This window comes from Denticeps clupeoides, chromosome 13 (genome assembly GCF_900700375.1).
Source record: "Denticeps clupeoides chromosome 13, fDenClu1.1, whole genome shotgun sequence".
In the NCBI taxonomy this organism is placed as follows: Eukaryota; Metazoa; Chordata; class Actinopteri; order Clupeiformes; family Denticipitidae; genus Denticeps; species Denticeps clupeoides.
In genome coordinates this window covers 3,567,569-3,592,035 of record NC_041719.1, presented here as the reverse complement: position 1 = coordinate 3,592,035, position 24,467 = coordinate 3,567,569, and the positions used below count along the sequence as shown (strand labels likewise).

Here is a 24,467-nt window from a genome sequence, read left to right as displayed (position 1 = left end):
ATTTGTATTTGTGTGAGGGCTGGTGAGTGTGTGTCAGTGAACTGAGGCTTGTGTGTGCATATGGGGGATGTCCTCCCCTCTCTGATTGATGATCTCCACTCCCTGGGGTCACAAGGGTCACGACCTCCCACCACTGACCCCCCTAGTGAGAGCGCTCAATCAGATCCCCCGCCCTTCCCACACACACTGACACACTCACAAATACTTCTCACTGTAGGCCTACAAACACTCAGGTTCCAAGATAACTCTTGCACACACACACACACACACACACACTGTACTTATTCATCAAAAACAAAACTTCTTAACTCGTTCACATTTTGCCACTAATTGCAAATGTGCAAAAACTACATTTAATTTGAATGAAGTGCTGCATGCTGTATCTGCAGCATGGAAACAGAACTGCAGAGGAAGGCATGCATGCTTTATACCCCCTCTCTCCTCTCTCCCTCCCTCTCGCCTGTTCCCTTGATCAATGAGCAAGTGGCAGAGCCACGACTATTAATCAGGGCCTATCGGCGATCTGTCTCCCACAACAACCAATCACAGCCGGGCGACAGCTGGCCCATGAAAAATGGTACAGAGTGAGATGGGAGGAGTGCAGTGTGAGTATGAATGTGTGTGTGTGTGTGTTGGGTGGGGTGGGGGGTTCTTTATCTGATCTTAACCAGGCTTCAGCATAACACTCACAGATGTGTCCAGATGCAAGTCAAAAATGCACACACACACACACACACACACACACACATTGTGTATTTACACTAATACTGAACACACAGGTCACCGTGCAGCCTGAAACCACACCCGGGTTCTGTTTCATGCACTTCACTGCTAGCTCGCAGCAGTCAGCGCTAGGTATATTTTAATGTTAAATGTTTAATTCGGTCTACATGGTGTAGAAATGAGATCAACCCACTGCTTTTATATTTCCACAAGCTTCAGTGTCTTTTTATATTTTAATTACAGAAATTCTTCTTCTGTACTAATTTACTTAACATTACTTAACATGACCTACACTGCTTACATTTGTAATCATTACTATTGTAGTCAATTTTACAAGCAGTGGTAAAACATAACCATTTTTACATATTCAAACACATAACATCATGACAAATAACATGAGCACGTAATATTTAATAAATGTAAACATGAAATGGCAACTTTTCAATATTACATATACTACACATATTTATTCAGTATTACTTTTCAGGATATACTCACCGAAAAAATAAATTATTCTTATCACCATATAAAAGTTTTTTCTCAGTTTTGCACTCTTAGAACACACATCATTCTCTGTCATTTGTAATTTACATTGTACAAGGTAAGGACCTTACTTTTGTGTTCTTATTCTGTACAAAAGCTTTAATCATTTGTACTTTCTTACTGAACATTTTGTACTTTTTGCTTTGTGTGTGTGTGTGTGTGTGTGTGTGTGTGTGTGTGTGTGTGTTTTTTCCTACTTTGCTCTCCTAACTTACCTCTCCTCTCTCACTAAACTCACATCCCGCTGTGGGATTGTGCCGTTCCTTCTGGTCAGCGAGAACGTTCCTCCTAGAGCCTTGACACCGGCTGGAACGTCCGGTGGATTTATGGCCGTGCAGGCTCTGCGTCTCGCCTTTGTCCCGCTGCTCGCTGCCCTCCTCCCTCTGTCCTTCCATCTGTCCATCCATCATTCCCATGGCCGGCGGAAGCATATTAATCCCTCCATCCCATCCTTCACCTGCAGCGGACAGATGAAAGGGGGAGGGAGGGCGCGGAGGTGGAAAGTGGAGAAGTTTGGATTACTTTTTCATAACACTGCGGAAGAAAAACGGTATCACGTTACGCCTAATGTATGGCCATACGTTACAAACCAGCCCAGAGGGGTTCTCGCTACTTTCCTGCTTTCTTCTGCTCACGTCACCACAAAATCCGCAGAACGTCACGCAGGCCCAACCGGGAAACTATCAATAGTGGTGATCAGCTGTGTAATAAAACTACATGCGCCAGTCAGAAGCAACAATCAGGTGACAAAAGAGCTGCTTCCAGCGTGTCTTCTGGACCAGGTCTGCTTTGTGAAGGTGCAGGAACAGCCGGCTCAGCCAGACTGAACCTGCTTTCAAAATGACTTTAACTTTACGAACATCCAAATTCCCGATTCCAGGTTTGTGTGAGTCTCTATCATCCAGAGCTACTTGGAAACCTGTCACCGAGGTGCACTGTAATCGTGCTGTTCAGTTTATTTTATCACCGCCATTTATATGAGAACCACATTCAGACTCCCAATGCGAGATAAAAGAGAGTTTTAAAGAACGATTACTTTACCTTTCTATTCAACATGCATTGTAGCTATTATACAGTTTCATGTGGGAAGGCTCTGTTGCATCAGGACACTTTCTGGGTCCAGACCGCATCCTAACAGGAAGATGATCCATCATTTCGTGTGCCACATCGGAACCTTTGTTTCTGGATACAGGACAGAGCGAGACGATGTGGATTTGTGTTAAGGCTGCGTTGTTGTGCGGATCTGAATCCACTTTTCTCCTCCTCCTCCCTCCTTCGCTCCCCTTCCTCTCCCCACAGAGTGGCAGGTAGATTAAGGGGCATGATAGATGCCCTCTCACTATCTCTCTCTCCCCATCTCCTCCCTCCCTCCCTCCCTTCCTCCCTCCATCTATCACGGCCGCTGCTGTAATTGCCACTGGGTTGGGTTGGCACTGCAAGCCTCCATCCATCTCGTTAATAACAAACAGTCAGGGAAACGGATGGAGCTCGCGCTCTGACTTAATCTCCATCTGTAAGGAGACCAGGGGAGGGAGGAGGGAGGGAGAGAGAGAGAGGGTGCGGGGTGGGGGTGAGCAGCCACGTCTCTTTTGCAGGCCCAGGTGGTTCAGGAAAAATGGGATGAAAGGGAGAGGGAATGAAGGAACAGAGGAGAACGGAGGAGAACAGACGGCCTGCAGGTATCCCGCTTCCGGCATTAAACAGAACAGAGAATGACGGAACAGCGTCAACGCTGCTCTCATTTTCCCGCACTTTATTACGTTTTTTTGGTGCCTCTAGCAGATGTTTTATGTTAATGAGGAGGCATTATTACTCGTAATTCCATTTTTTGTTCTCAGAGCAAATTTTACCACAGCATTCGTTCCTTCTGTGTAGCAACAAAAATGTGGAAGAGAGAAATAATGCAGGGAGCAACTGGGCATCACTCAAACATCTGGATGCTTTTTTACCCGTGTACTGAGGTCATATTGCTCTGCTGCTTTTTTGGATTATATGTCATTTAATAATAGGTCATGGACATATCTCACGACTTCCTCCAAGAACAGTGGGGCTCACCATTTAAGAAAAGATTTTAGAATAGGCCCTAAATGGACCAGAAACATCATACATTTTTGACATTAATACATTATCTACACTCTGCGTATGCCTATGACTGAGATATAGTGGGAATGCCATTTTTAGTTGTTTGCAGAACCCTTTGCTTTTTATCACTGCATTTTAAGTTACAGCTGTTTGTGTTTTTGTTTTTTAGTTAATAAAAATATATTTTATCCTTATTCTCACTTGCCTAAATATGCTTATAAACTTATATAAATTTCTTCCCATATTGCTACTTTTGTTGCTTTTAACAATTATTTGTAAACATAGAAATAACCTATGGTTTAAAAAGCTTTTTAATAAAGGCGCTTTGTCCCTTTTCGAGCTTGTTCCTCCTCCCTCTCTTTGGAAAGTGGTCCCCTTCTGATGTGCAGCTCTTGTTTCCCTGATGTCCCATGGTGCACTGGGGGTCTTGCTGGGGTCACCGATGTCCACTTTTTCTTAATGACAACAGTGTCGCCCCGGCCTGTGTGTGGCCATGGTGGCTTTAACCCGGCCCCCGCGGTGCGTTACCGCTACACAGCGCACTTGTGCGTCCGTACGGAGGACTTCCAGGTCGGTTAGATTAGATTGATTTGATTAAAACACTAATGGCTCTCTCTCTCTCTGCAGCTGGGAATTGATTGTCATTTTGCATCCCTCCGTCAATCTGAAAAGCTGCTGATGGCTGGCAAGTGTGTTTTGACAACGTTCCGCTGAAAGTGCGGCGTCAGCAAATTTCAGGTTAACTTCTCGATTTTCGCAGCCTTTTACATGATGAACCAACAATTTTCAGGCGGTTTTCTCATTTTTCTCGTAAAACCAACAGTGTTACGAACTGAACATGCAAGGTGTTCCTGCAGACCTCAGTAAATAAAGTGACCCCAGAGCCGGGTCACGTGGGGGGGATGCGGTGAACTGAAAATGCCTGTCCCTCTGGGCTGCATTCATCAGATGTAGATCGGTAAGATCAGTCCCTTTCCCCAGAGATGCCCACTGTCCACACTTCATGAGGCACCAGTGACCCACCAGATCTCAGATTACACTAAAAAATACTTATACGGTATATCAGCAAATTGCGGCTTCTGAGTTTACATGCTGAAAATAAAACATTAACAAGAGTGTTTGTGGTACTCTTTCGCAAATAAAAGTGTGTATTTGTGTCGATCACTCAGTAATTGTCTATTAAGAACACATTAATACAGTAATGCATGTGTGTGCAACGTCAAAAGTGTCCACTTTCCAAGCTGCCGTTATGCATGTCATGTCACCAGAACACTACAGCTCAGCTGACAGTCATTTGTTGGCGAAACCGGCTGAACACCATCTGAGACAAATCATGACACCCATTGAAGCCACATATACGTCCCATTAAACGAGTTCTTATTTTCAAATTACTTACCCAGAGTCTGTTCTACTACAATTCAACACGCACACCCTGGCACTGACTGCTGATAGTAACAATTTCAGTCAAAAGTGACTGACAAACTGGTGCAGAGACCTACTGAAAACAAGCTGATCCTCTGCACAGCGTGATCACTGACACTTTGGTGACCTCCAGCAACCCTGCTGGATGCTGATGAATGATGGTCGGTGCTGGTTTTACTTCGGTAACGATGGTCTCGACAGTCGAGTGGGCTGTTCAGGATAGTTGTGCGGGTGAAATCCTGCTTGGCCAGTTGCAATGGTTGCTACAACATTTACATCAATTAATCTTAGACCTTATTATATGCTATAATAAACATAGCATGGTTAACAGTGGTGGCCTAGAGGTTAAGGAAGCGGGCCAGTAATCAGAAGGTTGCCGGTTGGAATCCCGATCCGCCAAGGTGCCACCGTGCAAAAGCACCGTCCCCACACATTGCTCCCCGGGCATCTGTCACGGCTGCACACTGCTCACCAAGGGTGATGGTTAAATGCTGAGGACACATTTCGTTGTGTCACCGTGTTCTGTGCTGTAATGTTTCACAATGATAATCACTTCCCAAAAATAAGGGTGCCTTATAAATGGCACAAGTGTAGATGAGTCCTTGTCGCGTGAATTTTACAACAATGCTGCCCGGTGACTGTTATAAACTAGATTCCGCGTGAAAACGGGAATAAACCGTGGCCATCGGGCCTTACAGTGAGGGTTCAAAGAGCTCCGCTCCACTGCTGCCCTGGTGCACGCAGCTGGGTCGCTGTTAAACCCGTTTCTCGCTGTGATCATTGCCGTTTGGAGTGACCCCCCATCTCCCTCCCCGCCGCGTTAAAAAGGCGCAGGTTGGTGGGGTTACCGCGGCGTTGCCAGATCGGGGTAAGATCCCACGCCTCCTAAAATGTGCAAATCGCGCGAAGTGAACCGGTTTCTCCAAGTCGGCGTTTAATGTTATACATTGATTTAAAAAAAGGTGCTTTAAGTATAAAAGTATAATTCAAGTGGTCCGCATGCTCGCTGATTTCCTGCGTGAAAACGACCGTCGTGGCAACTCCAGATGGAGCTGGGTGCCCTGCCCTGCCCGGTCCGGCCCAGCGTGGCTTTCAAGGCGGCGGCCATTGAAGTGCTGGCCGCCCGCGGAGCTTCGCGGTGGGCGAGGGGCGAGAGGGACGTTTGAAATAATTATTATGTCACTTCAGAGTAATTTACAACACAACGCCGAAGTTTGCTCTTCAGCGGAACTGTGACTGTTTTTCTTTTTGAAATTCACACGGACACATTGCCGCCCCCCCCTACAAATTCCGAAGCAGTTTTACATTCGACTCTTAAATAGGTGCTGACACCCTGACCATAAAACATTTTAATGAAAGAAAAGAAAAAACTGTCACATCATTAAAAGGCAAAGAACAATGCTGGTCACTAAAGAACAATTAAAGACATTATAGCTGCTATTACGCCATTACTGCCTGCTCACTGTGTATATTGTAAGTTATTTATGCTCCTCTCCTGCGAGTAATTAGTAAAGAAGATGCTGATGATGGAGTGATGGGCCCTGCTATGGACTCTGCATAAAGGTGTTTTAGCTTCAGAAAGTGGCCAGAGAGCAGCTGGATGGATAGTTTTTGGTTAAGGCCCACTATCTACTCATCGGTGACAATGACAGCTACCGAACACCTTCTGATCAGAAGCCTCTTCTGTCACCTGGGTCTTTGTGGTGTCCACACAGTGTGTGAAGAATATGTACAAGATACTTCTTGCAAGATATTTCCGACCCTTTTTCAAGTATGAAATTTGCTGGGTCAAATAAATATTAAATTGAAATACTTTTAATATACACTACCGTACAAAATCATTAAATTAGTGAAACTAATTTCAAAATGTAAATGTGAACTAGTTCAGTATGGGACTGTTATAAAACACAAATACTACTACCGATTAAAAGTGGTGAGAATGGTAATAATATGTAACTATGTAAAATAATGAATGATCTCCTACAAGCAAAAATTATTGTATTGCTGCTCAGAGAACAACGTGAGAACAGAGTCTCGTCGTTGTTTCACGTCACGTCGTTGTTTCGTGGAAACTAATGAATATCATTATCTATCTATTAAATATACTTTTAAAACACGATATGAGTATAAGCGGGCCCTGGGTGTAAATTGTACGGCATTTTGGCGCGTCTAATGACGTGGCCAGCCCTACACGCTCCGTCGGCGCCGGGACGAGGCGCGCACACGGAGGCGTGTGCGCGCATCGGGGGCGCGCAGGCGCTGGACGGACGGTGGCGCGGCCCGGCGCGTCATGATGGCGACCGTCAGCGAATGATGTCGCGCCCGCGGACGGCGGAACATGCTGACCCGGGAAAACCCGCGCGTTGTCGCCGCTGAACGGGCCTGGGTGGCTGCAGAGGCAAGTGTGTGTGTGTGTGTGCAAGCCGAGCGTGCCATTGAGATAAAACGAGGGGGTCTGCATTTGTAATGCGCCTGTGATAAGGAGGGGGGGTGCGCGCCCCCGTCGCGTTTTGACCCCCCCCTACCAAACAACCCCCAGCGTCCACCTCTCCATCTCTCCCCCCGACCCCGCCCTCTCGCAGGTTTAAAGACCCGCCGCGGCTCCGGCGGTGGCGCACTCCGCTCCGTCCGCACCCGGCGACAGCATCTCTCCAGCGGCCCGGCGGAGGAGGCGCGATCATCGGGCGCAGGGGCCTGGACGGCGGCTCGGACCCTCCCGGTGCACTCGTCGCCCCCGAACGGGCGGTCCCGAACGGGCGTCGCCATGTGCGCTTGAAAACGCGCGAAGTTCCCCCTGTGTCGCGCCGCGCCTCCGACTGCGGTGTCCCCGTCTCTCACCTCCCCAGGCCGGACGCAGGAACGGCCCCCGAGCCGCATGGATAAGAGGGTAGGGGTCTTTGTTTCGGCGGAGTCGGTGCGTGTGTGTGTTTGTGTGTGTGTGTGTGTGTGTGTGTCCACCCCACCCAGCCCCGTACCGGAACCGGTAGGAAGTGCCGGTTTATGGAAGGCGGAATTCCCGGAGGGAGACTCCCGGATCCGCGCAGATTCCTTAAAGTACAAAAAAAATAATAAAAAGGATGGAGGAGCGGAGTCGGTATGTAGGTCAACTTCTGTGCTGCAGCGAGTCGGCGGTTCCGTCGCGTCCTCCATCACCAACGGCGACAACTGTCCTCATGTCGCCGTCGCGCTAAACTGTCCCCACACGGTCCAGACACATCGCGTGTAAAACGTAAATATCCGCTAAACGAATTTAAATATGTTTTTTTTTCCCCCAGTTATTTTTTATATTTTCCACACAAATATCGACATAATTACGTTAAAGGGCGACAGGACGGGTTTTACGTTGCAGAAGATGGGTAATTCTGTAAATCACGTGCAGTTCCGTTTAAAAGTTCTAGATTTTACACTAGATTTTTTTTTTTTTTGAAAATTTTGGGTGAGATGAAGAGTTTCAGATTTTTTTTTTATTTCATATCAGTGAAGCGTCTGCAGATTCTTCTTTTTTTTTTTTTTTTTTGAAACTTTCTTCCGCCCGCTCGCGCGCGCCTGGAAGTAAGAGGGAGTTTGTTTTGCGTGAGCTGTCCCTGGGTGAATGTCGCTCCGAGCTCAGAAGGATCTCACATCAAAGGCTTCCATTTACGAAGGAGGAGGGAAAATTTGCAGTTTAGCCCCAAACAACAGTTCTGTTTAATCTGGCACACACACACACACACACACACACACACACACACACACACACACACCTCATCTTTCAGTTAGTTTAACCAAAGCTGGTCTCTCTCTGTCTCTACCCAGTATGAGGAGCTGGTGCAGTACCCGGGGTCAGAGATCATACCCGTGGGGGGTTATGGGGAGGCGATGAGGTCACTGCCACCATCCCACTACAGCCACGCTGTGCCGGACTCCCTCAAACACCACCGTGACCAGATCTATGGGTGAGTCCTTGCGTGACCTCTGACCTCCTGCCCTATGAAGTGCGTGTCCGTTGCTAACGCTGCGTGTTTCCGCGCTGAAGCCACCCCCTGTTCCCCCTGCTGGCGCTGGTGTTTGAGAAGTGTGAGCTGGCCACCTGCTCGCCTCGCGACTCCGCCTCCCTCTCAGCTCCGCCCCACCTGGGCGGCATGGCCAATCACAGTGACGTCTGCTCCTCCGATTCATTCAATGAAGACATCGCCGCCTTCGCCAAACAGGTGAAGGACGCTTCCCAGCGGCCCTGGTTTTTACCAGCAGTGACGACCGAGTGTCCGAAAGGCCAATAAAACGTTTTATTTCTATTTTTATTTTTAGATCCGATCAGAGAAACCAATCTTTTCATCCAATCCAGAACTGGACAACTTGGTGTGTATCTCTCTCTCACTCTCACACACACACACACAGTGGCCAGCTGCTCACAGAGCAATTTATTAGCTGAGCGACCTCTTAATGAGCTCGCCGATAAATGTCTGATCTTAATAATTCATCTCACAAGCGGCCAGATGTGTGACTATTCCTCCGTGTTCCCCCAGATGATCCAGGCCATCCAGGTCCTGCGCTTCCACCTGCTGGAGCTGGAGAAGGTGTGCTCGTCGTTTTTTTATTTTTTATTTTTTTTTGGAATTCAGTCAGTTCTGCGGCAAAAAATCATTTTCGTCCAATACATACTCCTTTTGCCAGGTTCACGACCTCTGCGACAACTTTTGCCACCGTTACATCACGTGCCTGAAGGGGAAGATGCCCACGGACCTGGTGCTGGAGGACCGGGAGGGCGGCTCTAAATCGGACATGGAGGATTTTACCGGCTCCTGCACCAGCCTGTCGGAACAGGTGGGTGGTCCGGACCCGTGGCGGAATTTGTGTCCAGCGGCGGTTCCTGTGGTTCCAACAATGTCCCGTCCCCCCCTCCAGAACCAGGCCTGGCTGCAGGACCCGGACGACTGTGTGTCCACCCCCTCGGGAACGCCCGGTATGTTGTGCGGCCTGAACTCGCACGGCGGCGAGAACTGCAGCGACGCAGGTGCCCGCACACACCCTGCCGCGTACGTAAAGACGAACGCACGCGCCCGCGCGGTCCTGACGCTGCCACGTTCCTCTGCCGCAGGAGACGGTTTGGATGGGGGCGTGGCTTCCCCAAGCCCAGGAGAGGACGAGGAGGCCGACAGGGACCGCAGGAACAACAAGAAGAGGGGGATCTTCCCCAAAGTCGCCACCAACATCATGAGGGCGTGGCTGTTCCAGCACCTATCGGTGAGCTGGATGTAGTGGGCGTGGCAACGAGCCGCTGCTAATTAGCACTTAATGGAGCGGCGTGGGCGAGCGGCACATTACGGCAGATTAAAAATACATGAGCTGAGCCCCAAGGCTGCCCCCCCCCCCAACGTACCTTCCGCTCCAGTTCTGCACGCGCCAACATATGTCGTGTCAACATACGAAACGGTCTTTCGTTTGAACTCGCTTTCCTTCACAATCTCCTTTCACAGCATCCGTACCCATCAGAGGAGCAGAAGAAGCAACTGTCACAAGACACGGGCCTCACCATCCTCCAGGTCAACAACTGGTCAGTGCCCGGCGAGATAATCAATAAGGAATTTGTGCGCGCCAGTAATCCCCATACGCTCTGACCCCCCCCCAATCAATTATCACGGCGCCGGTCGATGTTCCTTTTGCCGTAATGACGATTTATGTTGTCCTGGTGACAGGTTAAGATGTTGTAAAATCGGCCGTCCATCGGCAGAGCGATAAAATCGGGTCAATGCGCCCCTCTCTGACTCACCTCGTCCTCCCTGCTCTCCGAACAGGTTTATTAATGCCAGACGCAGGATCGTCCAGCCGATGATCGATCAGTCCAACCGCTCAGGTGAGGAACCGCGCCCGGCGCGTCGCTCTGTTCCCGCTGGTCAGGCCGGGCGCGCCCAGGTCGCTCAGTGTGTGTTTGTGCGATTGTGCAGGTCAGGGTGGCCCATACAGCCCGGACGGGGCGGCACTAGGGGGGTATGGACTTGAGGGCCAGTCACACCTGAGCCTTCGTACTGCAGGTGAGTAGCGGGAGCGAAAAGCAAAGCCTTTATTTAAAAAAAAAAAGTGAAGTGGTTGTCACATGTGATACACAGCAGCACAGCACACGGTGCACACAGTGAAATTTGTCCTCTGCATTTATCCCATCACCCTGAGTGAGCAGTGGGCAGCCATGACAGGCGCCCGGGGAGCAGTGTGTGGGGACGGTGCTTTGCTCAGTGGCACCTCAGTGGTACCTTTGCGGGTCGGGATTCGAGCCGGCAACCTTCTGATTACGGGGCCGCTTCCTTAACCGCTAGGCCACCAGACGCCCTTATCCAGAGCAACTTACAATCAGTAGTTACAGGGACAGTCCCCCCCTGGAGACACTCAGGGTTAAGTGTCCTACTCAGGGACACGATGGTAGTTAGTGGGGTTTTGAACCTGGGCCTTCTGGTTCATAGGCGAGTGTGTTACCCACTAGGCTACTACCACCCTGTGTGCACTGAAAATTGTATTAAAATTAACATATGTAGATAAATGTACATTTCTGACACATTTAAGTAAATAAAAATAGGGATTTTATAGTTTGTAAAATAATTCAATTTAGTATCCCAATATTATATTATTTGAATTCTAAAATATTTTTTTTAGCACGAATGCCACAATAGTCTGCTTGTTTAAGTGTTAAAAACTGTTTATTACGCTAAAATGAATAGAATAGAATACTGGTGATGATAATAAATTGTTTTATTATAATTTGCCTCAGGACTTCAGGGAATGCCTTCTCTACCCACCGACTACCCCGGGGCTCTGCTGCCTCAGCCGGGCTACTCCCACTCCGCCCCTTCACTCCACCCGTACCCCGGCCCCCACCCGGCCATGCTGCTACACCCGCCCCCTCACCCGCACCCTGCCGAACCCCTCATAGGGCAAGGCCTGGACATCCACGCCCACTGAGAGTGATAAAGACTCTGGAACCACTGCCTCAGCATGTCACTCTGTGTTGTCCGTGACAAGGTGGCCGCCAATGCAGTGACGGCGTCCATAACATGATATAATCCTGCTGAATATTCTCCTCCTTTCTTTCTTCTGCTCGTGCTCAACACGGCGCCTCCACACTTTTTTTTTTTTTTATTTAATGTCTTTCAGTGTTTGGTTAGCCTCCATTTGGTCACCAATGTGCAGCGGTGCAGTGTCACTAAGCAAATCCTGTGAAGCTCAGCGAGTCACTTCCTTAGTGAGCCTATCCTCAACCTGTGTGTAAAGCATTTAAATCTGGACTTGAATATTGAGCGTTTGCTACGGTCAAACACTCACATCTACGTCTTCCTCAGCTGCCTCGGGTGCAGTGGGCGTGTTCCCTGGTGGGGGTGGGGGCAGACCAGAGGCCCCCACACCCAGGCCTCCATCCACGAAGCTGAACGGTCAGATGACGGCAAGCTGGGTCGGACCCGGAGCCGTCACGGCCGAGGCTGGTGTGTGTCTGGGCGGCGCTCTGAAACTGTGCCTCCGCACTGCGCCACATCCGCCAAACGGTAGCATCGCCGTCCCAAGGCAGCCTCTGCAACACTTTACTTTCTCTGGCCAAATCATCACCCGAGCTCATCTTATTTAATTAAATTTTTTATTGTTCGTTAAATCTATTTTTGTATTTATACGTATGAGACACTCCTTGTAAATTGTAAAATTTGAGTGAACTTTATTGTGCCACATGTGGCATGAGATTTTTTGGTTGGATTGTTTGTTTGGAAGTTGGCTTTCTGTTTTGTTGTCCAACGTTTGAATAAAAGCTTACCTCTGTAATATCATGCCATGAACATCTTAACTTATTTTACAATATTTCTGTTGTATAAGACACTCAAATTTAACCACAAATGGCTGTTGGAGGTTAACAATTAGTATTAAAACTTCACCGAAACATTGGTATAATTATTACATTTCTTTTATATTTAAAAATGCAACGTATTTCACAACAGAATATCTACATCGCTCTGCTTTAATTAAGCACTATGCAGAATTCCAGCTCCTGTTTCCAGTCCCTCTCTCATTCATTCACCACCCCCACCCACCGTGATGGATACAGCCTGCAGCAGGGGTCAGAGTTCATGTAGAGGCTAACAGGAAGTGGTCAATCTCGGTGACCCTCTGTGTTGACCCCAAGCCCTGCCTCTTTAAGTGCTTTTCCTGTCCTCACCCTCATTTAGTACCAGAACATTTAACATGTTTCTCCCTTTCCCAAAAGCTGGAATCTAAACTGTGACAACAATCAATGTTCAATCATATTAATAATCAATAATTTATATTCATAATTATACTAAATGTCAGGACATGGCAATCTAGAGTTCATACCATGCACTGTATGTGTTAGAATCAACAATTGCAAGTTTATAATTTCTTAATTCTTTAGCATTTAGAGAAGAGAGTTAAATTAGGTTTAATTTTCTCACCCCACAGCATTACAGCAGGTTCTGGTCTGAGTCCACCTCTGCATTTTGTACGTGATGGGAGGGGGGTTGCCTCCATACGGCCATTAATCATCTAATTACACACCTGTCAGAATGCAGAGGCAGCGAACATATACGGATCTTACCGTAACTGGAAGGTGCGGGGCAGTAACAGTGCACGGGCCGATCCAGAAACGTTCCCTGCGACACTGGATGTCCATTCATCGCGGAAAAGCCAACGTACGGGGCACGTATTTCTCCAAACTGGCCTGTATTGTGTGTGTGGTGGAGCAGGCCGCGTGAGGAGTAATGTGCTGGGTAATTGGACTGAAAGTGGTGGTGGTTCATTTCTCTGGCTCCTCGTGCCTATTTATCACGATTAGCCCAGGAACCTTCATTAGTTCCAGCGTTCATTATGCAGCCATCGGCAACGCGGCTTTAAAACAAAGGCATCCACCACAGGAGCATATTGGCTGGATCTGTTCTGTAATGATTGCGAGCGATATGATTTCTGGACTTGCATGTAAACAGATTTCTGGACTTGCATATGGCACTCGCGCATAATAACAGAAGAAGGTTTTAAAAAGCTGATGTATATATATATATATATATATTTTTTTTAACAGGGGCCATTTCGAGGGCGAAGGAACTGCTTCAAAGTGAATTGCTGTTTTTAAAATGCTGCTTTCTTATTGGCATGGGCTGGGCTCCAGATGTTCCATTTGGGCAAATGTGATTGGGCCTTCAAGTCAAAAGTTTCTACATGGTCCCCAACTGGCTATCTGATTTGAATAAAATGTATAATGGATAAAATGAACTTTGTTCCTTTGTTTGAACGCATTAAATTTGACTTGGACTGGTGGAATCTGCTCCCTATTTACTAGCTGGGACATGTAGTATGATATTAGCATATTATCAGATATTAGCATATAGCCCTAACTGGATCTAAGGCCTAAAATATATATTTATTTCTTAAAATACATTTTCATCAGGAACTGGATTTCTCCTCAAGGGATCAGGAACTGGATTTCTCCTCTCGCATTAATGCTCATCTGCACCAGAACCCAAAAAGAGACTCAATAGCGCCACCGAGTGTCTAGCTACTGTTTTTGACACTATGCCTGGGAACTAAACTAACAAGGGTGGTAGTAACACACTCACATTTGAACCAGAACACCCAGGTTCAAATCCCACTTATTACCATTGTGTCCCTGAGGAAGACACGTAACCCTAAGTGTCTCCGGGGGGGGACTGTCCCTGTAACTACCGATTGTAAGTCGCTCTGGATGTCAGGATTGACTGCAGCGGTGCTTACCACCTGTATCCAATCCTGACAGCGCTTAAAAACCGCAGATGTCCGCCCCTTCGGGAAGGACTGCATTTTCGTGGACTCGCTGCACGAACTTGACCTGTGTATGTTTCTCGTGTATTTTGAGTTCTGGCAATCGCCACACGCCTGCGGGTTTGTTTAAGTTTATTCCCCTTTATTTCCCGTTTTGGCCACCACGCCATTGTTTATTTGTGTTTATTGTTTGTTTAATAATAAAAAAACCCTTCCCAGAATGTCACACCTCTGCGCTTCCTTCCGCCGTAAGTCCGTAGTCGTGACACTGGATAAGGACGTCTGATAAATGCTGTAAATGTGAATGTAAACTAAATGACCACCACTTTGGGATAAAAATGTCAAGATTTATTAAATTATATGTACAGAACAGGCAAAATTCCCTCACTGTGTGAGAAAGATCGTCTGGAGATGCATGCCGGGTGTGTGTGTGTACGGCAGACGGGTGGTGTTGATGCTTGCATGAAGTTTCGGCCCTAACGGTTCCAGCTTGGGGTCAGGAACATGACAGGAACATGATTGGGGTCAGGAACATGACAGGAACATGATTGGTTACCACTGCAGACAACGTGCTCTCCTTTCAGTTTCTGAGGGTCCTTATTCCTTTCTGAACTGTCTCAGCTCACCATACCGGTGCTGTGGAGTCCAGAAGAATCCCCATCAGCATCAGTGCTGCCGGCTGGTTGTGTGTCCCGGTCCACCTGGTTCCGGAGAGGGTCGTGGACGTGCTGGACGGGTATGCTCTCGCTGACTGTGGACAATGTGCTTCTGTGGTCTTGGCATTGAAAGTGGGGGTCTCTGCTGACGAGGCTCTCTGGTGCTTCTTCTGTCTTCCTGGAGTCCTGGTCTTTGTTCATGGCCTGAAGTGACCCCTCACCTCCACCAGAGGGCTTCACTTGATTATCACTTGTTTCGGTTGCCTCTTTTGTGTTGTCCCCTCTTCGAACGTGTCTCCGGATGGTCTGGCGGTTGTGCCTCTGTCGCGATTGGTTACAGTGGAGGGTGCGCCTGCGATGCCATTGGTTGAGGGACTGCTGAGCTTCTGCGCTGAGCTGGCGAGCAGCAAGAGGGGCGAGGGGCCGGAAACTGCTGATGTAGAAGAGCGCGGCATACAGAGACGTCAGGTAGTACCCACCTGAGAAGGGGAGAGAGAGAGAGACGGTTGTCTTCTGTCACCAACAGGCAAATTACGAGTGTCCAGGACACCGTGCTGATCTTCTGTACCATATGTTGATAATTTTATCCTGTGTGTGTGTGTGTGTGTGTGTGTGTGTGGGGTCTCACCTTCTCCCTGAAGCTGCACTGGGTCCAGCAGCTCCATCATGTAGTCAGTGTCCGTCTGCAACGTCGTAACGTCACTGTGCAGCAACACCCACGTCAGACAGGGCAGGAAGTCATCGGCCCCGAACACCACACCTGTTTGGAGGACGAATATCTGTTTACTTCTTAAATTTTCACAAATGGAGCTACAGTTGTTTTTGGTGGCCTGTCTTAATTTTAGTTCTAGTCTAGTCTTTGCATCAGTTTTTAGTTTTTATTCATTTTAGTCTAGTCAAGTTTCAGTCAACTTATTCAGTCTTATTTTAGTCTGAATTATTCATGACTATTTTAGTCTGGTTTTATTGTATCTTAGTCTTTTTTTTTTTATTATTTTTTTTTTTTTTTTTTAAGTATTGCAATTCAATTTAACCTAGTCAGTATAGCACATCTAGTAGAATTTTTTTTTTTTTTTTTTTTTTTAAACTTTTTACAATTTTGTATTGTTCCCTTCTAGACTCAAGAATCCTCTACATCCATTCCAGACACAGAAGAGGGCGCTGAACTGTTCCATGTATTTTGACACACATTCTGTTTTCTTTTCTGCCTTACTGTACAAAAAGTTCAAGCAAAGATCACTTTGCCATTTTCTCCCAGCCATCTGCTACCCCGCCACAAGTATCCTGAAATCTAATTAATGCCTAGAATGCGTATTAAGGAAGTGACTCCGACTGTGTGACTGGACGGGAGACATGTGAAACAGAAATTCTGCATATTAATAACATGATTAAACAAAACAAATAACTTCTCATCTTGTTTTTGTGAACAAAAATTAAGACATTTTAGCATAGTAAAAACATTTGGTCTTGTCATTATTCATCAACAATATAACTTGATATATATATATGTGGGTGGTAGTAGCCTAGCCTATTTCATAATAGTTATTGTCACATGACCAGCATTTGGTGTTATTTTTGTGACAAAGATATTTGGCCAAAACATTCGTTGATGAAAACAACACTAGATGGAACTCTCGTCTCACCGGGTTTAGCATTGCTGTTCATGCTGTGGTAGATACTCTTGCAGACCTTCAGCAGAACCTGGACCTTGGTGCTGGGGGAGTAGGCCTGGTGCATGGACACCCAGCGCTGCTGGATCCTCTCCATGGTAACGGCGTCCGGCACGCCGGCCCCCGCCGTGCCCTCCAGGGCCTCCACGCTCCGCCCCTTCAGCGTTTGCTGGTTGGTCTGGAGCCGCTGGAGGCTCATGTCCTGCAGGCGCGAGGCCCGGATGCAGGAGTACAGGTGGCTGCTGACCGGTTTCAGAGCCACCTTGTGCAGAGAGAGCTCCAGCATGGCGTCTGAAACACAGATCCAGGGTATGTTTTTATTGTCAGCGGCAGTTTTGAGGGGAGATCAGGAATACAGAGAAGGGAGGGGCTTGTCTCACCAAGTTCGCTGTCGCTCAGGTCCCCCAGTACGTCCACAAGGCTGCTGATCTCTGCGTGATCCAGTAGCGAGTCCCGCAAGCCTGTCAGAGAAGCGCGCACTTCCTGGAGCAGCTCGGCACACGACATGCCTGTTGACACCGCAATCTTTAAAGTCTGGTCCACAAACCTCCTCACAGCTTCGGCAAAAGCCCCGCCCTTACACCTGCTGAGCTCCTGCACGCGATGGTTCAGCCGTTTCTGTGGTGACATCAGCCCACCAATGGCATTGCCCACTGCGGAGAGACGGTTCTTCACCTTGTTGGCCAGCTGCCGACGAGCCACGTGGCTTTGGGTGGGGCTCGGCAGAGACTCGGGTTCCTCCTCTACGCTGCTGATGGACAGCGAATCCAGCTCCAGTGAAGGGGGGTGGAGGAGAGAGGGGGGTGGGGGCGGGGACAGCCACATCCTGTCCTCTATCCATGACACCCTGCATGGGGACTGGAGTCCGGAGCTCCAGACCGGGTCTGGAAGGCTGGACCTGCTGGGCCGTCTCAGCACAACCTTCTCGGATGTAGACGGGGAGCTGGGAGGTGGGACTTCAGACGAGACTGGAGTAGACACACACCCACATACCCAATCAGAACATGCACGTGGCCACGCCCACACACACAGACAGGAAATTAATTTAGTTACTCCATGCTTGTTAATATGTAACGCTGATCCTGTTTATGTTCATTCCAAAGACAGATTTTACTGGTACTGCAGATCATGTAAAAAGTTTTAGTTTCACCTTGAACACCATTTAGTTTAGTTGAGAACCACTCACTCACACGGTTATTCAGTTTGACTTTAAGTGATTGAATTTCTACACAAACCGACCCATATTGTCGTGTTCAGGAGTGGCTCAAATCACAATCGTGGAAACCCTGCAGCCAAGTTACCTGAGAGTGCCAGAAATGACACTGACCTAAAGAAGTATCCGCACATTCAGGAACAGAGTGGTTCTGCAAGGCCTCGTCCAATGAGATTCCTCTTTCCTTCCGAAGCCCTGCCCCTAACCTTTTTCTGGCCACACTTAGCCTTCTCTCCTTCCGCTGGCTGCCCGGGAGGCCGGACTGTGACTGGGTGAACCAGTCATCTCCGTGCTCCAAGAAGTAGAGTGGGTTGAGGACGGCTAGTGCTCCACTAGAAGTGGTCAACTGTCAAATCAGAGAGAAGTTATGACACACAGACACAGATACGTACACATGCACAGTGTGACTCTCACCTGTATGGAACAGACAACGTTGCCAAGTGTCAATGAAGTCCCAGTGGACATGACATCAGCTGGGGGTGGACACAACCAGGACTCTAACACACACACACACACACACATGCCCACAGTTTCAACAGAGAGAAGGTAGACTGGGTGTCGATCTGGGTGGAACAGGAGAAACTCACTGGGGCCCAGGAGGACTGGCTGTCTCTCCGGAGGATCTGTGAGCCTGGAAATCCACGCTGGGATCAGCAGACAGACTGGCAGCACATCTCTGGTGGAAACAAGAATAATTAATTTACTCCCACACAGATGCACACACATACATAAAACACACACCTCCCATTTCACTGTCTAAATCTGACCTGTGAAAGCTCATACCTGCTCAGGGAATAGAAAGCGACCAACTGTGGAAGGCTTAGGAAACTCAAATGAGATGTGGCCAACTGTACCACTGACAGAAGGGGCGGGGCATGGAACAGAGAGGGAAGGTTAATACAGAGACTCTGGAGAAGCATAAAAAGCATAGATTTGCATTACAGAAAAAAAGATGTGTGGTCTAAATTACAAAAAAAATAAAAAAAACTACCAATAATGCATTCATGTTCATAAAGGGCAAACACTGTGATAATAGACAGAATATACACAAACATGAACAGTGCATTCAGAAAAAAAAAACAGAGGGCATCGCTTTTTCCACATCTTGTTATGTTACAGCCTTATTCCAAAATGGTTTAAAATGCTTTTTTATATGTTTCCTTCTACACACAACACCACATAACAACAACATGAACAATGTTTACTTGATGTTTTGGTAAGTTTATTAAAAAAAAAAAAAAAAAAAAAAAAAAAAAAAAGAAAAAACAGATATGTACACAAGTATTCACAGCCTTTGCTCAATACTGTCAATGCACCTTTGGCAGCAATTACAGACTTAAGTCTTTTTGAATATGATGCCACAAGCTTGGCACAACGATCCTCAGCCAGTTTCACCCATTCCTCTTTACAGCACCTCTCAAGCTCCATCATATCAGATGATAAGCGTCGGTTCACAGCCAAGATCTCTCCAGATATGATCAATCGGATTCAAGTCTGGTCTCTGGCTGGGCCACTCAAGGATAAGTGAATACGTATGTACATGTGCTTTTTCTTTTTTTGTATTTAAATTTGAAAAAACCTCAAGTAAACTTATTATGGGGTGTTTTGTGTAGTATTCTGAAAAAAATAATTTAATCCATTTTTAAAATAAGGGTGTAACATAAAAAAATGTGGAAAAAGTGATGTGCTGTGAATACTCTCCGGATGCATTGTGTATTGCACACATTACATCAAGCTCAACATGCTCGCAGTCTAACACATCCAGCTGATCAGCTGCTTTGTAAACTAGTCAAGGTGAAAAGGAACAGACAAATACATACAGTTGCATGCAAATGTTCATTTAAAATGTTTGTTACTATGAACATTTCAGTGAGCAGAATATGTTCTGCATCCAGAAAGTTCAAGTTCAAGTTCAAGTTCAGTTTATTTATAGAGCACCTTTAAACGACCAGTTGACAGCATAAAACATTTACAAAATAAAATAATAAAAACATAACCACTGGACATAAAACTATAAAAGTACAAAAACTAAAAGTAAAAAAAAGTGGGAACAGATCTATCATGCCAGGAAAGGTTGTTCCACAGCTTGGGAGCTGCAACCCCAAAGCCTCTATCTTCATGAGGGGTGGTCCAGAGCAGCTGATCAGATGACTGAAGCTGTCTTGCTGGACTGTGGATGTGGAGAAGGTCACCGAGGTACTGAGGCGCTGACCCGTTAAGAGCTTTAAAAGCAATTAGCAAGGTCTTAAATTCTATCATAAAATTCACTGGTAACCAATGAAGTGAGGCGGGAATCGGGGAAACGTGATCACGCTTTCGCTCGCCACTGAGCAGACAAGCCGGTCTGACCAATACCATAGTATGATTGTATAATGAATTGCAGTAATCCAGTCGTGAGGTGGTAAAGGCATGGATTACCCGCTCCAGATCTCCAGGTGGTAAATAACCTTTGACCTTGGAAAGGCACCAGCTTGAAGGACTCAAGCCTCTTGCCACCTGGAAAAGAGGGGCAGTGGTGACCTAGCGGTGAAGGTTCGAATTCCGATCCACTGAGGTGCCACTGAGAAAAGCACCGTCCCCACACACTGCTCCCCAAGTGCCTGTCATTGCTGCCCATCATGGTTAAAAGCAGAGGACACATTTCGTTGTGTCACCGTGTGCTGTGCTGTGTCACATTCAAAAAGGTACCAAGACATTCAGGCCCTCACTGCCAGACCCTGAAATAGCTTCTTCTAAAGGCGATCAGACAACTGAACATGCATCCTTTGTACCAGTATGTAAGTTTCTTTAAATGTACCTGGAGAAATGTTATTTCATTTCATGCATGTAGCTGATATGACAATAAAGCTTACTTGAACTTGAACTTGAATGATTGAAGGTCTAGAACTTAGCATCTTTTCCATTTTCCATTCTAAAATGACAAACAAATCTTGCATAAAATGCTGAAAGAAAAGGCTTTTGTTGATCAGTTCAACTTCTGCTCACTGTTTACAGCAACAGACATGGAACAAATCCTCACAGCAACTTCCACCTAACCAATGAGCCGACATGCAAAAATCACGCGATTCATTTATCTTTATGTCAAACCCGAAGTGTTTAACAGTGAGGTGGTGGCCCTGCTGATCTTGAGATGGTGCTCTTGGTTTGCACCTTTTCCAGTGTTGTGAATTGAGAAGTCCTTTGCCCACTCCCTGGTGCCCCCTACAGACACACACAGGAGGCGCTGGCGAGAGTCCCCAATCACGAGGAAGCTCTGCAGAGAGAGAGAGAGAGAGAAATTCCATTCTGAGGTGCAGGTCAACCCACGAGAGAGAGACCCATGAAACCCCAGTGGAAATGGTGACTGAGCAGGACCCTCATGGAGACATGGTGGGGCCACTGAGTCACCCTGGATTTTCTTTCAATCTACACTGACTGGGCTGTGAAACAGAAACCCTCATCTAGGCTCCTGCTACACACAGACACACACACACGCACACAAGCTCAAAATAATCTCCTTAAGGGCCTTGTGGTTAGTAATGTGCTACCACATGTGCTATGTTAGGACAGTGCAGTCAGGTCGCAGTTTGCATGCATGCACTCACACACATACACATTTCAGGCTAGAGGAAGCGGACCAAAAAGAGAAGTGTGAAAACAATCGATAACATGTTCTGACATCAGCTGCATCTCCGCGAAACTGGTGACCATCATGGCAGCCCAGAGGAAGCAACAGACCACCACTAATGTCCTCACGACACATGGCGGGTTCTTGCAATTCGGCCAGCCTTCTGATAAGTGCACGTTTTTTCTCTTCCTGGCCCGTGGCTGAGGCCATTTTCATCTTTTATGTATCGCTATCACCTGACCACATGCACACGTCTGCCATCACCTGCATGCATGCAATCTGATGTGAACAAAGCACAGAAAAGGGAAGCAGGCGCGGAACATTTGCACATTCATGGATGCGGCTTCAACTTCTGTCTCTGGGCCACACAACATTTTTTTTTTTATTCTTGGCTCATGCAAACAGGGGGCACAAACGGTCAACTAAAGCAAAGTGGCACACAGGAGAGTGGAGTTGTAAAAACTGACCCTGGCCAAATCATGGCATTTAATTCAAACATTATGAGTTTTATTCTGATGTGAGAGAAGGTGAGACTGTAAGTATTTTCCAGATACTTTCAAATTTGTAACACGTAGCTTTAACTAGCAGCCGTCAACCCGTCAAACCTCAAAATGTGACTTGAATATGCCTCTGTTCACATAGGAAAGACGGAATGCCAAACGTTATGGGCTGGAATAGTTCTATTTGTGGCTCTCTTCACGACAACACAGACACAGGTCGGCTCTCGAAACGGCCTTTATTGCGTGGACGTTCTTGTAACTTGCGCCATGCACCTTGAGCCGTGAGAACTCATTGGCCGCTTGTCCTCAAAAGAGATAAGTCCTTGCAGCTTCGCTCTAACTTAACCCTTTATTTTAGTGTAGCGGAGCCTCGTGGAAGACCTCTGCTCACCTGCAGTCCATGTGAGACATGGTTAAATCCTTACATTCAAAATTAACTATAAATCACATTTAATGTATACATCGGATTTCAAACAACAATGAATTTAAACAATAATCATAAACCATGCAGCCCATAATAATTCAATCTTTCGTATCCGAACTTGTTAACATTGTCCATCGCACTAACACTATTAAGAATATTTATACACTCACGCCTGCCGGACGACCCCACAGGGCGGCATGGGCTCCGTCTCTGTCCCACGGACCCCCAGGGCACCAGGCGTCTTGGCACACCTGCAGTTTTTGCAGCAGGGCCAGGGGCCCCAGGACAGCCCCAGAGTCCCCATTGGAGATCTTCTCAGAGGTCTTCACACCGCTGAGAAGGACAAGTGCGATTGGGTGAGATTATTTTTTAATAATAAAAAAAAAGACAGAATGTTTTTTAATTTTATAAAAAGGGTGCTTATTTCACTAAAACTTTTGAATATATGAAAAAACTAAAATATTATTTGATGATTCAACAAAATATGATTTTTTTCCAGACACAGCTGCATGGTAAAAGACAGGTTCCCTTTTAAAAGTAAAGACGTGAACAAGGTTTCTCCCCACGAGTGAATAAGAGTTGGTAGTAGTAATAGTAGCCTAGTGGGTAACACACTCGCCTATGAACCAGAAGACCCAGGTTCAAACCCCACTTACTACCATCGTTTCCCTGAGCAAGACACTTAACCCTGAGTGTCTCCAGGGGGGGACTGTCCCTGTAACTACTGATTGTAAGTCGCTCTGGATAAGGGCGTCTGGTAAATGCTGTAAATGTAAATGTAAGAGGGAAGGAGAGTGGAAATGCTGAGTGTGTCTCTGTGCAGAATTACATGCAGATGAATCTGGGCATAAATGTAAAGCTTTATTAGAAGCAAATTAGCACATGCAAATCCTAAAATAATCGTCGGGCCTCAAATGAAGTGCCTGCCCATGGAATGAATGCAGCACAGACACAGACAATTCTCACCTCGAGACTTCCACCTTTTCTGCTTCTTCTTCTTCCTCCTCCTCCTCATCCTGGCCTTTCATCTTCCGAGACTCAGCGATGGGTTCTGCTGCAGCCTCCAGCAACACTAGCTCATAGCCATTCTGAACCACGGCTGAGGGAAAAGCTGACAGAGAAATGAGGTAGATGCGATGTGAGAGAGCAAAAAAAAAAACAGCACAGGAAATGGTGTAATTCATAACTTCGTCTGCCCCCCCCCCACATCCTTCCTTGTAGCGTTCTTATACTAGTTCTCTTGTACTTGCTTTTAGTACATTACTTTTAGTGTTCCAAAGAAGAATAGACCTAATTAGGAGCGAGAAATGAGAATTTCTCGGGAGGTAGTAGCCTAGTGGGTAACACACTCGCCTATGAACCAGAAGACCCAGGTTCAAATCCCACTTACTACCATCGTGTCCCTGAGCAAGACACTTAAATGTAAATGATCTCACCCTCCTCTGGTGTCTTCTCAGAAGTTCAGTACAGTCTCTGAGGTGGCTGCGCTTTCCTCAGCTCTCTTTGGGTAATCGGCGGCCGTTGCTCAAGAAGCTCAGACCTCCACCCAGGTCCGTCCTGTCTCTGAGCTCCACGTGGACGGACGTCACTGCTGCCACTTGCGCATCCTCGCGAGAGATGAGCTCGCTCTGTCCTTCTCACTCGCCCCCCCTCCAAACCTCCACCCCCCCACTGGTGGTAAACCTCATGCGCCGAACGACCGACACGGAGCAACTACCGCACACTGCAGTTCGTGCAGAATGGCCAGTGGCCTGAACACACACACACACTGAACTATTTCAAATCATGCAAAACATCTACACAATTAAAAGGCTGAATAAAATGTATATTTTAAGCATACAGTATATTTTAAGAGAAAACAGAAAACT

The 24,467-nt window shown here is 47.0% G+C and overlaps 2 protein-coding genes across 6 annotated transcripts; one reads left to right on the top strand and one right to left on the bottom strand.

Annotated features, from left to right (window-relative positions):
• Positions 1-7,027: 7,027 nt before the first annotated feature.
• On the top strand, positions 7,028-12,551 carry meis3 (myeloid ecotropic viral integration site 3). Of its 3 annotated transcripts, none has more exons than XR_003751692.1 (12): positions 7,028-7,657; positions 8,566-8,705; positions 8,786-8,960; positions 9,058-9,108; positions 9,276-9,326; positions 9,424-9,763; positions 9,848-9,993; positions 10,227-10,303; positions 10,545-10,603; positions 10,695-10,781; positions 11,510-11,999; positions 12,078-12,551. XR_003751692.1 is itself a non-coding variant. In XM_029000901.1 (12 exons), exons 1-12 carry the CDS (start codon positions 7,646-7,648, stop codon positions 11,698-11,700), a joined length of 1,248 nt encoding a protein of 415 aa, XP_028856734.1. In that variant the 5' UTR covers positions 7,028-7,645; the 3' UTR covers positions 11,701-12,551. The 3 variants fall into 3 exon arrangements, 2 of the variants coding, with proteins under 2 accessions (XP_028856734.1, XP_028856733.1); XM_029000901.1 differs by having other exon boundaries at positions 9,424-9,573; positions 9,655-9,763; positions 11,510-12,551; XM_029000900.1 differs by having other exon boundaries at positions 11,510-12,551.
• Positions 12,552-14,855: 2,304 nt separating this feature from the next.
• Positions 14,856-24,173, bottom strand: rinl (Ras and Rab interactor-like). 3 transcript variants are annotated; one of them, XM_029000896.1, is made up of 12 exons: positions 24,036-24,173; positions 23,566-23,710; positions 22,770-22,932; positions 21,219-21,321; positions 18,852-18,924; positions 18,656-18,744; positions 18,483-18,565; positions 18,183-18,414; positions 17,236-17,823; positions 16,829-17,146; positions 15,814-15,945; positions 14,856-15,664 (listed from the first exon to the last, which is right to left on the bottom strand). In XM_029000896.1, exons 2-12 carry the CDS (start codon positions 23,625-23,627, stop codon positions 15,147-15,149), a joined length of 2,361 nt encoding a protein of 786 aa, XP_028856729.1. In that variant the 5' UTR covers positions 23,628-23,710; positions 24,036-24,173; the 3' UTR covers positions 14,856-15,146. The 3 variants fall into 3 exon arrangements, with proteins under 3 accessions (XP_028856729.1, XP_028856731.1, XP_028856732.1); XM_029000898.1 differs by lacking the exons at positions 23,566-23,710; positions 24,036-24,173 and having other exon boundaries at positions 20,921-21,321; positions 22,770-22,814; XM_029000899.1 differs by lacking the exons at positions 22,770-22,932; positions 23,566-23,710; positions 24,036-24,173 and adding an exon at positions 20,921-20,979 and having other exon boundaries at positions 21,219-21,271.
• Positions 24,174-24,467: the final 294 nt, after the last annotated feature.